Below are 18,258 nucleotides of genomic sequence, written 5' to 3'. Positions count from 1 at the left end.
ATCGGGAAAAATGTTTGTGTGTACTTACCAGGGTTGAAAGCTGTTTGGCTAAGTCATTCTGACTTAGTATTTAAAACTTAAGTATTTGATTTTGGGTTGTATTGCTTAATTATGGTTTAGAGTTTGACCATCTATTTGTGTTTATTTTAAGGTTTTTCACCTGTGTTTGGCTGTGTTTGGCTGAAGATAATCAAAAATAAAACAAAGACAAGAAAGAAAAACCAGTCATGATCACTGAGTGAAGTCCAGTTCAAGTCCTTTTGTCCAAGCGCCTTTCAAGTGGGGAGCTGCAGTTTAACCCCACAAAAGTGTGGGCCACTTGACACAGCCTCTCGTGCATTCTTATTACTTGCCGCAACAAGCAAATCATCTACCCAAACAAATATGATCACATACCGTTTCCTTGGAGTAGACACAATGGTCAGCCATGATTTGTAGGAAATCATTTTGGGTTAGCAAAAAAAAAAAAAAAAAAAAAATCATGAAAAACCTTTTTCCAATACCTGATTGTTTTAGCCCATACAATGACTTCTAGTTTATACACCAGCTTTTCATTTGTCAAAGAATTGACTGTATACATCTCAGGCTGTTGGATGTAAATCTTCCAGTCAACTGGCGGGTTTAAGTGTTACATCTAATTGGTGCAGTATCAAGTTTTCCGCTTTCTGCATGAGCACTCTGATGCTTGTCAAGTTAGCCATAGAAGAAAATGTCTCCTAATAATATATATACTCATCGTATGACAGCATCCTTTCACAATGTATCTGGCTTTGTATGTGTCAGGATTACTCTTCAGAGCATAAACCCTTCTATCCCCCACTACATACTGCATACACCTCAGTCTGTTGGATGTAAATCTCACAGTCAGTTGGTGGATTTATGTAGGCTGTCATTACATCTAATTGGTGCAGTATCAAATTTTCTTGCACCGCTTTCTCCATGAGCACTCTGATGCTTGTCAAGTTAACAGTAGGAGAAAATGTCTCCTCATAATCTATACCCATCTTTTGACAGCATCCTTTCACAACGTATCTGGCCTTGTATATGTCAAGTAAATGTGCAACATTTGACTGACTGTGGTTGTGAAAAATATTTAGGCATGGCTTTCTTAGATTACAATAAAGTGCAAACAGTAAAGAGTTACATCAGTTCAGCCCTAATAGCTTTTTGTTTACCAACCGAAACTTTGTCCAGGGTGAGAACCAACGCATCTCTCTGTAGATGCCATGGTTGGCCATCAGCATCTTTGGTCGAATCAGTAGGATTTGTCTAACAAGATAGAGAATAAATCAGTTAGTTGTTAAGATTAGGTTCATATACTGTCCACGGTTGTTTTACTATGTGTATATGTAACCATGGTTTCTGTTCGCGTTGCCCCTCCCCTCCTGTGTTACCTCACAATCAATGTAATCACATTCACCTGCCTCTTGTTAGCTGTCATGTATTTAAGTCCTGTCTGCCCCTCACTCCCCTGTCGGATTGTTCTCGTCTCTTGCCTGTAGTCTCGTCGGTTTGTCTTTCAGTTCGGTTAGTTTCTCTCCAAGTTGGTCTGTCGGTTACCCCTGTCACTCTGTCTCCGTTAAGTTATGTTAGTTTGCCGGTTCTGTTGGTTTGTTCCCGTCATGCTCCCTTCCAACTACCTTTTCCCTCAATAAACCCTGGTCCAAGCTGCATTTGGTCACCCAGCTCCATTTCCGATCCGTGACAGAATAATCCGACCAGCTCAGCGACCAGCGCCTGTACCACCCTCCACCATCAGCTCCCGTAGCGCACGTAGTTCCGGAGTCAACAGTTTTTTTTAAGTGACACAAGACGAAGATTTTGATGGATTTAATGATTTGGAGTGACACGGCTGGTTTGATAAAATTTTGTTTATATTATTGTTATTTGATATATAGTTTATATATTGTTATATGGGCCTGTGGAATAATTTGAACTGCAACTGACGACGAGTCCGACATCAGCGCCGCGCCGCACACGCGCCGCACACGCGCCGCACACGAGCCGCGCCGCACACGCGCCGCGCCGCACACACGCCGCGCCGCACACACGCCGCGCCGCACACGCGCCGCACACGCGCTGCGCCGCAGACGCGCCGTTGTATACATTAAGGACGAAGAATTCGATCGATGGATTTAATGATTTGGAGTGATACAGATGGTTTGATAAAATTGTTAATTATATTATAGTTATTTGATATATCGTTTATATATCGTTATATGGGCCTGTGGAATAATTTGAACTGCAACTGACGACGAGTCCGACGTCAGCGGCCCGCCGCACACGCGCCGTTGTTTACATAAAGGACAAAGAATTTGATCGATGGATTTAATGGTTTGGAGTGACACAGATAGTTTGATAAAATTGTTGTTTATATTGTGGAATGATTTGAACTGCAACTGATGACGAGTCCGACGTTAGCGGCGTGCTGCACACACGGCATTGTTTACATAAAGGACGAAGAATTCGATCGATAGATTCATTGATCTGGAGTGACACAGACGATTTGATAAAATTGTTGTTTATATTATAGTTATTTGATATATCGTTTATATATCGTTACATGGGCCTGTGGAATAATTTGAACTGCAACTGACGACAAGCCCGAAGTCAGCGGCGCGCCACACACGCAGCGTTGTTTACAGAAAGGACGAAGAATTCGATCGATGGATTCAATGATTTGGAGTGACACAGATGGTTTGATAAACATATTGTTTATGTTATAGTTATTTGAATAACTCTTAATGTTACGTCAAGCCCGTTCTCAGCTCCTCGTTTGTGTTAATGTCACGTTAGCGTACCGTTTCGTTTAGCCTGTTTTTGCTGGTTCATGTCTGTATTTGGTGTTGGATTTTATCAAATAAATTTCCCCCAAAATGCGACTTAAACTCCGGTGCGGCTTATATTTGTTTTTTTCCTCTTTATTGTGCATTTTATGGCTGATGCGACTTGTACTCCGGAGCGACTTTTAGTCCGAAAAATATGGTAAGTTTATCAGTTTGAACATTAAATACTTTGTAGTGTAATCAATTGAATATGGGTTGAGAAAGATTTTCAAATCGTTGTATTTTGTTTTTATTTACATTTTACACAATTTCCCAACTTCAACTGAATCTGGTTTGTAGATCTGTTTAACCCGCTAGCAGACAAACATCAAGGAAGAAAACATTTATTTCATGTAGCCAGTAGGTGGGCCTACCACTTGTGAAAAATAAGTTTGTAGATGTTTTCAGGCCTGGACTGTTATCAAATGTGAGAAATTTTGACAAGATAGGATTCTTGTAGGTAATGTTACAGCAGCTTTTAACACTTTGCTTCCCAGCTACGAGAAAACTCATCATCAAAAGTAAGGACCTTATATCCCACCGACGAATATTCTCGTCAACTTTTTATTTTATGAAAGGGCAGACGAGACTCTTGGGCAATTCTCCACTCATCGTCAAGCCTACATTAAAGTGGTTAACTGTAACCACTTGATGGCAGAGATCCTATTGCTGGCTCATAAAGCCCAAATGGAAGAAGAATGGAGAGTAGTTATGGAGTTAGTGTCAAAGTCATGGTTGTGCAGGAAATATGTCTTCCGCAAAAACCTCAGTTTGTCCTTATTTTGTCGGCAATTGCTGATTTGAGTGAGACCAACCTACATTAAAATAGTGATAACTACAGAACAGTGTTGGGTAGAATCATACTTTTTTTCTAATTAAAGAACAGTAACCTCTCATTTGGTACCACTTAAGTATATAGTCATTAGTCATGTCAGCCTTGAAAGATGAGTGAAGCTGCTCGAAATCGGCTGGGATCTGTCAAACGCACCTCTCGGATTAAGGTGCCCCAGGCTTCCCAGTAACGGGTTTATTTTAGCCGGGTTCGGAGATTCGTCCGTAATCTAACCACCCGAGTTAAATTAACTCCTCCGGAATCAATCTAATTTCTGTACGACGCCAATCCCTCTCAAGTCACCCGAAGCGCGTGCCGAGTAACTCAATTCGAGGCAGGACTTCGAAGTGACCGCATCGTATTGATGGCTCCCCGCTAATGTTTGAAGTTCTTATTCGTTACGGATATTTTTTAGATGTCTTTGTTAAGACCTCAGGGATTCGTTTGTATAGCGCACCCAAGCACTAGTTTTGCCGAAGTAAATGTTAATATGGGTCCGTTCCACTTGGTCGCTCATGCAGCGAGCCGACCAACTTTTTTTATTCGAAAGAGAATCGAATTAATAAAAGTGTGACAATAATAGCATTTAAGAAGAAAATTAATGCACCCTATATGATTAATTCTAACTTCGTATACGTAGATCTAGCACTTGACTGTCAGAGTTCTTCACCCCACTTAATTGCTTCGAAGAGAATAGCGACTTTCTTACCGAATAAAAATGTCGTGCTGTCTTTAGATTTGCCCAATAATTAATTTGGAAGGCAAGTCTATTTTTTGATCGTGTCCTATTTAACTTTTGACGCGGCCCGACAAAAGGGGAACTGGGCCGCGCCCGACGGACAATCGAAATGTTTTTATCCTCCACCAACTTCACTGATTTATTTTAATCATCGTCGGTATGTTATTTAAAGGAAGTAAATTCTCAACCGAATTCACTTTCAACGAACTCAACTCTTCCGTTAAATATTTACGAAAGTTATTTAATTCTCTAACTTGCTCAGAGTTACTTTTTACACGGCCCGTCAAAAAAGGGGAACTGAGCCGCGCCCGACGGACAATTGAAATATTTTTATTCTCCTCCAACTCCACTGATTTATTTCAGCCGTCGTCGTTAATTTATTTAGAAGAAGTAAATTTCCAACAATTCACTTCTAACAAAATCCACTCCTCCTTTAAATATTTACGAAAGTTATTTAATTCTCTAACTGGCTCAGAGTTACTTTTTACACGGCCCGTCAAAAAAGGGGAACTGAGCCGCGCCCGACGAAAAGGGGAAGCGGGCCTGAGCCTTTCAAATAGTCAAACAACTTTTCGTTCTACACAAAACCAATAATCTGATTTAAACACTTCCTTTAATTTTATTCAGACGAAACAACTTTCGAACAGATCGAAATTCACTCGTGGCTCAAATAACTACGGAAGTTATTTAAGTCTCTAACTTGTTCGGAGTTCCTTTTTACGCGGCCCGTCAAAAAGGGGAAGCGGGCCTGAGCCTTCGGTTGCATATTTAGTACAAATCCGCGCACAACGAAGTAAGTAATATACAAAACACATTTATTAAAGAAACATGAAATAGAATTACAAATCTCAATTACTCCAGAAACTGAACAATTTCACTCACTGATACCCGTGTTAATAAAATCATTCAATCCCAGAACAATTCGATTGCAAAACACAGTTCATAAAAAAGGGAAGAGGTAAATACCAGTTGCGTGCTATTTTTGGTGGAAGCAAAGTCGAGTGATCAGTTCGATCTTGCTTCTAAAATCCAAATTAGAGAAACAGGCTGGCCACGAGGAAGCCGGCGGCCCGATGACTATTCCCCCCTCTCGCTAAAATACATAAAAACGGTCATCCTCACCAATTTCTCGTTTAAAGTTGTCCAGTCCAATTTTTAGGAGTAAATCCAAGTTAATTTCAGTCCAGTGATCCTGCGTCTCACACAAAAATCTTTGGGACTTTGGAAAAAATCTTGAAACTCCTCCGGGCCTCTTCACGTATCAGAGCTCTTTTGGGGGGAAAGCCCTGAAGCTTCTCCAGCAGGACCTTTTATAGACCTCTCCGTCCCCCCCCTCCCCTTTCTTTTCTCCGGTACTTTCCCTATAGGGTAAGACTGCCCAGTTCCCACGCCTATAGCAGGGAACAGGCCAGTTTCCCACGCCCCTATAGCAGGGAACAGGCCTGCCTCCCCACCCTTTGTTATCTGTGGCCTTCAGCCGCTGTTTCCGCCCTGACCACGCAGTACTTTCCACCAAATGCACAGCTAGTGGTAAAACCTTTCACTTCCCCTTTTCACCTTTGACCTACTTTCTGTTACATGAATTGTGTCACGCCACTATTCCCATAGTGACGGGTTTCTTGATCAAATTGACAAATAATATTGCTTAAAGCGGTTACAAAATACATTTTTAGCCAAGCAAAGAAATAAAAATAAAAATCACATTTGTGCTTCTCCAAACAATTTATGTCACGCCACTGAGAAGCCACTATTCTCAGTGACGGGTCTCTTGATCAAATTGACAAATAATATTGCTTAAAGCGGTTACAGAATACATTTTTAGCCAAGCAAAGAAATAAAAATAAAAATCACATTTGTGCTTCCATGCGTGACTCACACTCTGACACCGTGTTCCTTTTTTATATCCATTTTAACCGGTTTAGCTTATTCTGGCCCCTCCTTTGGTCTCATGTTTTGGTCTGGCGCCATCTTTTGGACAAATTTGGAATTTTAGCTCTGTCAATTTATCCCTGTGAACAATCCATATTCTACCATTTGGACCATCTCTACCCCCATGTTACACGACACCCTCCCCTTGGATTGAAAACAGGTATAAATTATCCCTGATCCCCAAGAGTTACACAGCCATGTCGTCGTCCTCGTCTGAGATATTCACAACCTCAGCGGTCGTTGAAGTAGGGCAGGCCGCTGCCATGTCTCCTTGTCGGGCGATCTCTGCGAGGGCGTTGATCAGGCGCGACAACCGACTAGCAGCGTTGTCGTCGTCAGCGTGGTTCTCCACGGCGAGGGCTCTCAGCTCCGGTGTTGAACGCCCCGTGGCCACACTCTCGACATCTGCCTCCTCATTTTCAGCCTCGCTCCCGCGTCCTCCGTCTCGAGCCTCATCGTCGTCCTCAGACTCAGAAGGAGCTGCATCCACTTCCAGCGGGCTTATCAGCCGTACGGGGCTGGTGGGCGAGTCGAGGGGAGGACCATCATTGTAGCCAGGCCCTCCATACGTACGGCTGCCGTCTGGATCCCGACGCCCCATGCAACCCTCGCATGGCTCTCTGCACCGGACGTAAGACCCATCCAGGGTCCAATGTCCAACACACCGTCCTCCTCCCCGACGCGCAGGCCGGACAAGCCCCACAGGGGCCTCGCTGGGCATCCCCATAGGTCGGTGTAATCCATATCCTGCGTCTGGGTGCGTGTAAAAGTCAGCCGGGACAAAGCGATGAGGAGCGCTCACTGTCAGACAGCGCCCACATTGCCAATGTGAAGTGACGCATCGGGTGCCGTTCTGTTGACGCCAGGTTATGTGAATCAAAGGCCAGATAGTGCCGTGGGTTACTCCTGCTCCATGCATGAGAACCGTACGTGCCATCAGGGGCCCTGTAGTTGTCTCGAGCAGAGTCGCGGTGGTCATCAAATCCGCACATCCTTCCCATCCGAGATGGTCCAAGCTGGACTGCTCTCCCTCTTTTACATACAGACCGTCAGGGACCAGCCAAGCCAAACTAAAGCCGGCCTGATAACAACAGTTTCCCACATAAGATCTCCCGATCACCCAGGCCAATTTCATGTGGCTCATCCCGCATAGGATGCATTTAGGTGCATCCGTTATACGGTGTACAGTCTGTAACACATGGAAGCACAAATTTTAACATTTTTCATGTTACACATTAAACAATCACCCCTCTGCCAGCCCCTCGGTATACAATAGAGGGGCTTCTCGGCTGCCGCCCTCCCGCCTCTCGGGGCGGGAGGGGAAAAAAACAGAGTACGTAAAAAACCAGGTTATCATTGCCAACTGGTCCACCACTTCGGTCCAAAGTAACACAGACAATGACCCCCATACTATGCACCAGAGTACGAGTTTGGCCGTACGCCATCTCCACGCGACAGAGGTGCGGGCATGCTGGTCAAGTCCGGCTACCATCTTTATAACATACATGGCCATTCCTATCACTAATATTGCTTCTAATATGACAACCCCGAACACAACATAGTAAACAAAAATTGACACCACTTCCAAAACACTCCACAAAATAAGCAATACAATTTCGGCAATACCTCTGGGTGTATCAGGGTCAACATACATTCGGCCATGCATGTAGACTACAAAAAGACCCAAACCCATCGTGTGTCTTGTGTATAAAAATCTCAAAATCAAAACCTTGAATATTGATATGACCAAAATTACGGGGCGAGTGAGTTGTTGCAAATCCCAAGACCCGGAACAGCAGTAGGCTGTCCAGATACTGAATAAAACCCAATATTGAACTTCGTTACTCACTCTCATCGCTCCTGGCCTCCCTCTTGGATTCAAAAACCCGCTTGAGCTGTTTGTTGCCATAATTAGTTATTCTTCTTTTCTTTTTTCTCCTCTGTCTCTTGAAGTTCCAGTCTCTGAGCTGTCAGGCTCAAATGCCCAACGGCCGCCCGACTTCTCCTTTTAGTAAGACGTTCCGACCACCCCTCTTGTGGGCCGTCATTTGCATAACTAGAGACGCCTTCTCTCTCGCGGGGGTCAAACAAAAGCCTCTTAATACTTCCTTTTATGGCAATGCACAGAGTTGTTGCTATTCCTATCAACGCAAACCCTACTAGCTCCCACGCCCAGATTGGCCCCAGTACCACCTCCAATGCACCGCTGATCACATCACCAAAGGCCTCAACCGCGGCACTTGTTGCTGACTGCAGCGCCGCCCCTATCTTCTCATACCAAGTGCAATCATGAATATTGTCTCCATGACCACATTTTATCCAATGCTCTGACGGGGAGAAACATGTTCCATTAATAATACATTGTCATCATACTTCTATATACACATGTATACATACACAATTACATGCCTATTCATTTACATATACACGTATGTACACATTCTTCTTTTTTTTTTTTCAGTCATTCTCCCCCTGGGAATCTGGCTGGCTCCACAGCCTAGTCAATTCTTCTACTGCGGCCCGACCCCTCTTTTTCTTTTGAGGTTCTGTTTTTGTGGACCACACTGCATAATAGGAGGCCGTTCGAGCCAACGTTCCCAGCGGCCCATCGGATGCAGACGGACCTGGTTCCTCGGGCCTGGTGTCTACCGCATCATTCGACATGTTGTTCTCTTGGCTACCGGCTTGTTTCCTGGTTTCGGAGGCTTTGCGCTTCATTTCTGCCAGCACTGGACATGTCTTAAGGGTGCGGTGACGCTCCGGACCCCATCTGGTGTTTCCTTTTCCATCACATCCAGGCGTGGGACACACCTCGAGGCTCCCCACATACACCGGGCAAGCTCTAAATGAGCGGTGGTGTGTTGCCCCTGGTCGGGCGCTACCGCTCCCGTCGCAGCCAGGAGTAGGGCAATTTGCCGGATACAACTTCGTCCAATCACAAGGGGTCCAGTCTTGTAAAATCCTCCTGGGTTGGTCACTTACGCCACCGCCCTCCGCTTTTGGACATGATAAGTTTCCCTCCTGGACTTTTGCTTCTGGCAGGAGTGAAGTGGGTTGACTTTCCACTCGGACTTCTGCTTCTGGCGGGAGAGAAGTGGTTGAATTTTCCTCCGTCACCACCGATTGGAACATGCTTCCTCCAGCTGGACATCCCTGTGCCAACTCCTGGCTGGGACCTTTATCCCATTCTCTTGCTTCCGACCGGTCAAGGTCATCTGTCTCCTTGGCCTTTTCTTGAGGTTCTATCTCCGCTACTGTGCCGTGCTCCTTTCTCGTTTGTATTTGTTCCCTAAAAATATCCCGTATCTGGGACCCGGTGTTTCTTATGGCTACAAATTGGCTAAGCCTTTTGGCCTCCAATTTGATTCCCAGTGAATATATTCCTTCGTAAGGAATGATGGCCATTTTCACTGTAATCCCTACCAGTGCTGCTTCACCCTCATTCACTATAAGGACTGATCCGACTTTATTCCCAGGGGCAAAACAGTATATTCCCTTTTTGGTCACATACTGAAAGTCTTTGTTACTTGTGTCCAAAACACTTCGATAGCAGTACATGTTGCTCACGGTCGGGCTTGTTTCCGCAGGGGCTGCCTCCACTTTGACCAATGGTGCGTCCTTGCACGCCAACAACTGGGCTATAGACCGAGCCCAGGTCATGGGCCTCCAAGGTCCCTCAAGCAGGTCCCCAAGGACTGCGGTTCCTCCTGCGGAAAGAACCGACTCACGAGCAAACAAGGCCATTCCGTCGGCCTTTTCTGTATAACTGTCGGGGGCAGGCCGGCCGACTGGCCTTGGCCAAGGCCAACAATGGCCCAAGGCCAAATAAAGGTTCTTCATGGCCTGATTATTATCATATGCCGGCCAAGACGCTCCTCCCAACACTAAATAGAGGGTCGCCAGGGGGGTCATTGCCCTGGTGATTTGCCATCCCTCTGCTTCTCCGACTTTCAATAATTTTCCTCTTGCCATGCGATCTAAACACATGAGGCAATATTTCAGCTCATCGCCGTCCCAAACACACGTGCACGAGCTAATTTGTCGAGCCCGTACATCCGTAGTTGGTCCGATCTCCCACTGTGAAAAAAAACACCATTCGTGCCAAGATGGTAATTCGACACTGGTGGCATACCATGGCATCTAATACTTTGACTGGAAGCTTGTCCTCATTTCTCTGGGCAAATTCCAGCTCTCTTACTTCGGTGGTCAGTACAGGTGGCATCATGAAGCCTACTCCCGACCACATAGTAGGCAACAGGTTGGGTGTCAAACAAATGACACAAGCTTCGTTGACCCATGTCCAGTGAAAATGTTCTGGTCCACCGGGTGTGCAACCCCGCTTGGCCAATCTCACCAGATTTAGGGCCCTTCCGGTCTGGATCCCATTTGGTGTTCTTCTTACGATGACCGCACCTTTGTGTGCGGCCATGCGCACGAAGGCTGGGATTGTTCCGTGGTCCGTTGCCATATGTTATTTAAATTACTTCTTGGCTTGACTCGGGTTAGCCGATAACGGCTTCAGCTGTTCAACTCCTTGGATACCTTTCTTCTTTAGTCGTACTGTGTTTCTATCCAAAACTTCACTAACTATGTCCGAGCAGTCGTACTTGGCCTTCACTGCCGTGTTGCTGTTCAGGTCCCTCGACTTGATCCACACCTTCTGTCCAACGCTGATCCGACACTTCTCTTTATTCTGGGACAGCCGTCTTGGGTTCTGCCCACTTCTTGTGACACAAAAAGTCGTTGGTTCAGTTCTTCGGGCGGGGAGGGCCGGCTGCTTCTGCTCCTCCCGTTTAGGTCTGCAACCAAATCAAGCAATTTAGTACTCCACTCTTTTGGGATTCCTAGCCACATGCACCCATCTTCTAGTGTCTTGATCACACTGTTTGCATTGGCTTTTCTCACTGCTTTCAGCCCGACGTGTCCTGACATCGAGTCAACCAGCACAACAAGGTATTTCTCACCCTTTGCGCCACTTATTCCCATGGGGCCAGCTACGTCCATACAAACCGAGCCCCACGGCACAGTACTCCTAATCTTCACTCCATCCGTGCGTCGTCCTCTTCGCCCTGCGTTGTTTTTGTTGCACGGATTACAATCCCGCAGGACCGCACGAATCGTCCGGTCAGGGACCCAGAGTTCCAGCATCTCTAACTTTTTTCGCGTAGGCAGTGGACCCGCGTGGCCTAGTGCTTCATGCACTGCCGACACGACTTGCCTCACGCTCTCATCTGGGACCACTTTTCCGCGAGGGGTCTTGTCCCATTTTTCTGCTCCTACAACTTTTATTCTTCTTTTCTGGACGTATCAATCAACTTCGTTATTACCTCTCCAATAAGCTCCTTCTTCCACATGAGATTTCTGGTGAACCACATCCAAACTCAAATTTAGCCGTAACTCGGCTATCTTTCTCCACACTTCATAGTGGGCCACTAGTTTTCCTTTCGCGCCCTCGAAGCCATTCTCTTCCCAAATGGCTAGATCGAATTTGAGAGCTTGCTCACAATAATGACTATCAGTTATAAGTCTTACGCGTCCAGCGTGATTTTTTTTTTTTTTTTTTTCTAACAGTCCTTCCAACACTGCCGTGGCCTCTCCTGTTTGCGCGCTGCCGGGTGTCTTTCCTTTGCGGCGGCAACGCTCCACTCCATTTTGCTTCAGAACAAAACCCCAGTGGGCATTCTGCTCTCCTTCCTTTTTTGACCCATCGGTGTAAAGAGTCCATTCATAGGGCTTCTCTTCATCCGCGTTGAGAGGCATCCTGCCTCTATCGACGGGTTTGATCCCACTATGTACTCAGTCCATTTCTGAGGCCACTTCTCTAAGCCTCCTCCATACAATATTACACATGCTGGTTCTTCATGTCGTCTTGGAGAGTCTGGATTAGACCCCTCCTTTCCGGTTCCTTTCATAGGATTTCCAGGTTCGGGATCCAATCTCCTTCCACCGCTAGCCATCCTTTCAATGAGTAGCAGTTTCTCTAGTTGTAGGGCCGAGCTGTCTCCTTTCGAAGCCTTTCCGTGCGCATTCGGAACAGGGTCGATTCAGCTCTTAGTTACTCAGCGGCGCCCTTTGCGTCGCCTCTACTCAGAACACCAATATGAGAACTTTTGCCTCGCTTATTGATGCTCTCAACGGTGGGATGCACTTCTTTTTCTTTTTCTTTTTTCCCCACCAGGTTTTCTACTGACAGGAAATTCTAACAAGGGTACATTCAATTGCAAATTCTAATTCAAACGTTATTGTAGCGAACAGGAAATGACGACTAATCATCAGCCCGAAGCCACTCAGCCTTTCAATTCTTGGGAACCTGTAAGTCACAGAAGGTCTCCAACAGTTAAGAATCATGTACCATACAAGCCTTAAAAAAATTATCTTGGCTGTTTTTCTTCTGCCTGGAGAGTAAGTATAGTTACTACTCCTGGTCAGCCTTTACTGTAGTCTTCAACAGCAGGAAAAAAAAAAAAAAAAAGAGAAAAGGGCGGAAAGAAGAAAAATCCTTTTGTGAGTTCAGCGGACAAAAATCTGTAATCCTCTGATGCGTCCGGGAACAAAAAATCCTTGTAATCCACACAGGTGTCCAAAAACAAAAAAAATTTGTAATCGACACAAGTGTCCGGGAACAAAAATGTTGTAATCCACACCGGTGTCCGGGAACAAAAAAATTTGTGGTCCACACAGGTGTCCAAAAACAAAAAAATTTGTAATCGACACAAGTGTCCGGGAACAAAAAAAATTGTGGTCCACACAGGTGTCCGGGAACAAAAAAATTTGTGGTCCACACAGGTGTCCAGGAACAAAAAAAAAAAAAATTTTGCAAGGGAGAAATGAAGGTTTATTATAAAGTTAAATTGAGAAAGAAAAAGGAAAAGGAAGAGGGGAGACTAGTCTTCTCTTTTTATCTTTCAAAATAAAAAGGCCTCTCTTCAGACGGTCTCCTAATTGGTTGCCTTCTCTTTGGCCTTGGCTTTGGCATGAAATCTAAAACATTTGCAGGCTCCTCATCGACTGGTTCATCTTCTGTATTTATACCCAATATCCGTGCCCATGTACCGGCCCCTCTTTCTCTTGCAAGTTCTGCCGCATACTCTGCGTACACTACAAACATTACTTTCAGCACCCCATACAAGTACAAGCTGTGAAGGATCTCCTCCTTACTCATGCTTAAAGTAATGTGCTGAGGGGCAACGGTCACCGTTTACTATGACACAATACAGTTCTAATCCTCCCGTGCTAATAAGGTTCTTTTCTAGGAAACTCTATTCCTTAAAGAGACTGTACTTATGTCACTCAAGGCCGTTCTGACATTTATTTGTATCAGTGAGCGGAATTAGGACAGTTTCTGGGAAGAAAAAACTGAAAAACTCCACACAGGTTCGTTTTGGAGCTGTGAGCAAAACAAAAAAAAAATGTTCTTCTATTGTCTCATTTGTATTTTTTTTTTTCTAAACTTTTACTCACAACCCCCCTCCTACTCGTTGGGCGCCAAAATGTCAAACGCACCTCTCGGATTAAGGTGCCCCAGGCTTCCCAGTAACGGGTTTATTTTAGCCGGGTTCGGAGATTCGTCCGTAATCTAACCACCCGAGTTAAATTAACTCCTCCGGAATCAATCTAATTTCTGTACGACGCCAATCCCTCTCAAGTCACCCGAAGCGCGTGCCGAGTAACTCAATTCGAGGCAGGACTTCGAAGTGACCGCATCGTATTGATGGCTCCCCGCTAATGTTTGAAGTTCTTATTCGTTACGGATATTTTTTAGATGTCTTTGTTAAGACCTCAGGGATTCGTTTGTATAGCGCACCCAAGCACTAGTTTTGCCGAAGTAAATGTTAATATGGGTCCGTTCCACTTGGTCGCTCATGCAGCGAGCCGACCAACTTTTTTTATTCGAAAGAGAATCGAATTAATAAAAGTGTGACAATAATAGCATTTAAGAAGAAAATTAATGCACCCTATATGATTAATTCTAACTTCGTATACGTAGATCTAGCACTTGACTGTCAGAGTTCTTCACCCCACTTAATTGCTTCGAAGAGAATAGCGACTTTCTTACCGAATAAAAATGTCGTGCTGTCTTTAGATTTGCCCAATAATTAATTTGGAAGGCAAGTCTATTTTTTGATCGTGTCCTATTTAACTTTTGACGCGGCCCGACAAAAGGGGAACTGGGCCGCGCCCGACGGACAATCGAAATGTTTTTATCCTCCACCAACTTCACTGATTTATTTTAATCATCGTCGGTATGTTATTTAAAGGAAGTAAATTCTCAACCGAATTCACTTTCAACGAACTCAACTCTTCCGTTAAATATTTACGAAAGTTATTTAATTCTCTAACTTGCTCAGAGTTACTTTTTACACGGCCCGTCAAAAAAGGGGAACTGAGCCGCGCCCGACGGACAATTGAAATATTTTTATTCTCCTCCAACTCCACTGATTTATTTCAGCCGTCGTCGTTAATTTATTTAGAAGAAGTAAATTTCCAACAATTCACTTCTAACAAAATCCACTCCTCCTTTAAATATTTACGAAAGTTATTTAATTCTCTAACTGGCTCAGAGTTACTTTTTACACGGCCCGTCAAAAAAGGGGAACTGAGCCGCGCCCGACGAAAAGGGGAAGCGGGCCTGAGCCTTTCAAATAGTCAAACAACTTTTCGTTCTACACAAAACCAATAATCTGATTTAAACACTTCCTTTAATTTTATTCAGACGAAACAACTTTCGAACAGATCGAAATTCACTCGTGGCTCAAATAACTACGGAAGTTATTTAAGTCTCTAACTTGTTCGGAGTTCCTTTTTACGCGGCCCGTCAAAAAGGGGAAGCGGGCCTGAGCCTTCGGTTGCATATTTAGTACAAATCCGCGCACAACGAAGTAAGTAATATACAAAACACATTTATTAAAGAAACATGAAATAGAATTACAAATCTCAATTACTCCAGAAACTGAACAATTTCACTCACTGATACCCGTGTTAATAAAATCATTCAATCCCAGAACAATTCGATTGCAAAACACAGTTCATAAAAAAGGGAAGAGGTAAATACCAGTTGCGTGCTATTTTTGGTGGAAGCAAAGTCGAGTGATCAGTTCGATCTTGCTTCTAAAATCCAAATTAGAGAAACAGGCTGGCCACGAGGAAGCCGGCGGCCCGATGACTATTCCCCCCTCTCGCTAAAATACATAAAAACGGTCATCCTCACCAATTTCTCGTTTAAAGTTGTCCAGTCCAATTTTTAGGAGTAAATCCAAGTTAATTTCAGTCCAGTGATCCTGCGTCTCACACAAAAATCTTTGGGACTTTGGAAAAAATCTTGAAACTCCTCCGGGCCTCTTCACGTATCAGAGCTCTTTTGGGGGGAAAGCCCTGAAGCTTCTCCAGCAGGACCTTTTATAGACCTCTCCGTCCCCCCCCTCCCCTTTCTTTTCTCCGGTACTTTCCCTATAGGGTAAGACTGCCCAGTTCCCACGCCTATAGCAGGGAACAGGCCAGTTTCCCACGCCCCTATAGCAGGGAACAGGCCTGCCTCCCCACCCTTTGTTATCTGTGGCCTTCAGCCGCTGTTTCCGCCCTGACCACGCAGTACTTTCCACCAAATGCACAGCTAGTGGTAAAACCTTTCACTTCCCCTTTTCACCTTTGACCTACTTTCTGTTACATGAATTGTGTCACGCCACTATTCCCATAGTGACGGGTTTCTTGATCAAATTGACAAATAATATTGCTTAAAGCGGTTACAAAATACATTTTTAGCCAAGCAAAGAAATAAAAATAAAAATCACATTTGTGCTTCTCCAAACAATTTATGTCACGCCACTGAGAAGCCACTATTCTCAGTGACGGGTCTCTTGATCAAATTGACAAATAATATTGCTTAAAGCGGTTACAGAATACATTTTTAGCCAAGCAAAGAAATAAAAATAAAAATCACATTTGTGCTTCCATGCGTGACTCACACTCTGACACCGTGTTCCTTTTTTATATCCATTTTAACCGGTTTAGCTTATTCTGGCCCCTCCTTTGGTCTCATGTTTTGGTCTGGCGCCATCTTTTGGACAAATTTGGAATTTTAGCTCTGTCAATTTATCCCTGTGAACAATCCATATTCTACCATTTGGACCATCTCTACCCCCATGTTACACGACAGATCTCAAGGGTTGTCTTTTCTAATAATGCTTGGCATTGTAAGGGTTGAAGTCAAAGCTACGGCAAATTTTAAAGAAAATTCAAAATATCCGCCTTCTTGTTAGTTTTAGCATATGGCTCTGAGAAACTATTTTTTAGAACTTGGGCTGTTACATAAACCTTCAAATTTTTGTAGAGCTAGATGAAACTAAATTTTGTAGGGAGCACCACGTCCTTCAACGCACAATATGGCGATGACATGGCGTAATTTCTGGTGTGACAAGACCGCACCGTTGGCATCCAAACTCTTGCAGCCTTCGACAACCAGTTGTCGAATCTGGTCCTGTTTCTATGGAGACGGACCATAGGTTAAGGCTATAAAAATGTGACCTTCGCAGCGTTAATTTTGCCTCTCTTCTTCTATGCTTTCCTAACCTCTTCTTGACGTGTAATACGTTGAGCCAACTGAAGACGCCCTCAAGCAACGACACACCACTTGTGTCTGGAACTTCAAAGTAAATGCTCCACCGAAGACACTAAATGCATGCGTACAAGAACTTTTTCATCTTCGTTTCTGACAGCTTGAGTGAGTGGGCATGTGTTGAATGCATTACTGCAGTAGAGAGTGGAGCAATGTGGGCATCACGAAAGTCTGCTACGAAGCCACCATCACATATGTCTTTTCCAACAACGGAGTGGGGAAAAAAAAACAAGTGTATCAAAAAATACTTATGCGTTACCCATGCAACGAATGTACATTTTGTAAGATACTGCTGGCTAAATGGCATGTTTATAAATGTCGATATATTTACCAGAAACCTAATTAAGCTGTTTTTGTAATTATTGGTCAATCCACGAATTCCAAAGCACACAAAATCTTGTATTTGAGTGCTTTATTTCTTTAGCTCTATGTTTGACAACTTCTGGTAGTTGTGTTTACATGTTCAAAGTCCCTAGGTAAATATATAATATTGTATTATATCCATATTTATTATATTTTATAATAAGAAACAACCCAGTCGCCATGGTAACGACGGCCATAAGACTGCATTACCGTAATTTCCGGACTATAAGCCGCACCGGACTATAAGCCGCACCAGCTAAAATTCAGGGATATTTTAGTTTTTTTCTTACATAAGCCGCACCGGACTATAAGCTGCACGTGCACATGAGTTTTTTTACAAAGAAAGACAGTACACAGAAAGCCGTAACAATCCATAAATACGCTGCGCCGCCATTTAAGCCTCAGGGTTCAAAGTAACCTTCTGAATATAATGCATTAAAAGTTCACATTCATTACAACTTGTTTTTGGTGAGCAAAATGTCAGAAGAATTGAATTTAAATGCTGATTGATTGGGTTTTGATACAATGCAGATGGTCCAAACAGCGCCACTGCTTTGTGTAATCTCTGAGTCACATGGCAGAGTAAGAGAAAGGGTTTAGAGCCCTTTGACACAGGTCACCTAGCGTGCATTCCTACTAAAGCTCATAATAGTCACAGGCTACACAGCCAGAATAAGCAGCAGCCATAGTAGTGTTTCAAAATAGTATTTTTGTTTTTTTCTTCAAGATACCGCACAACAGTGGTCCACAGCCTTTTTACGAGTGTATAAAAGTGATCAAGTCATCACAAAAATCACGAAAAAAATCTTATATAAGCCGCACCTGACTATAAGCCGCAGGGTTCAAAATTTTGGAAAAAAGTCGCGGCTTATAGTTCGGAAATTACGGTAGTTTGTAATGTGACGTGCGGTGGGGTCGCTCCGGAAATGATGTCACGGAGCCTAAAAAGTATTCGAGA

The 18,258-nt window shown here is 44.1% G+C and overlaps 1 protein-coding gene across 4 annotated transcripts in view; it reads right to left on the bottom strand.

Moving 5' to 3' along the window:
- LOC125966890 (glutamine-dependent NAD(+) synthetase) overlaps positions 1 to 18,258 on the bottom strand; it is a 106,543-nt gene that overhangs the window by 52,973 nt on the left and 35,312 nt on the right. For 3 of the 4 annotated variants that reach the window (XR_007480564.2, XM_049717450.1, XM_049717452.1), the window contains exon 5: positions 1,180 to 1,269. The exons of the other annotated variant lie outside the window; for it this stretch is intronic. Coding sequence is in view for 2 of the 3 variants with exons in the window: in XM_049717450.1 (XP_049573407.1) it covers positions 1,180 to 1,269 (90 nt within the window). In the remaining variant the exon portion in view is untranslated. The remainder of the gene's footprint in view (positions 1 to 1,179; positions 1,270 to 18,258) is intronic. 4 annotated transcript variants of the gene reach the window in all.

Source organism: Syngnathus scovelli, chromosome 4 (genome assembly GCF_024217435.2).
Source record: "Syngnathus scovelli strain Florida chromosome 4, RoL_Ssco_1.2, whole genome shotgun sequence".
NCBI lineage: Eukaryota > Metazoa > Chordata > Actinopteri > Syngnathiformes > Syngnathidae > Syngnathus > Syngnathus scovelli.
The sequence above is the reverse complement of the archived record's forward strand: the minus strand, read 5'-3'. Positions and strand labels throughout refer to the sequence as shown.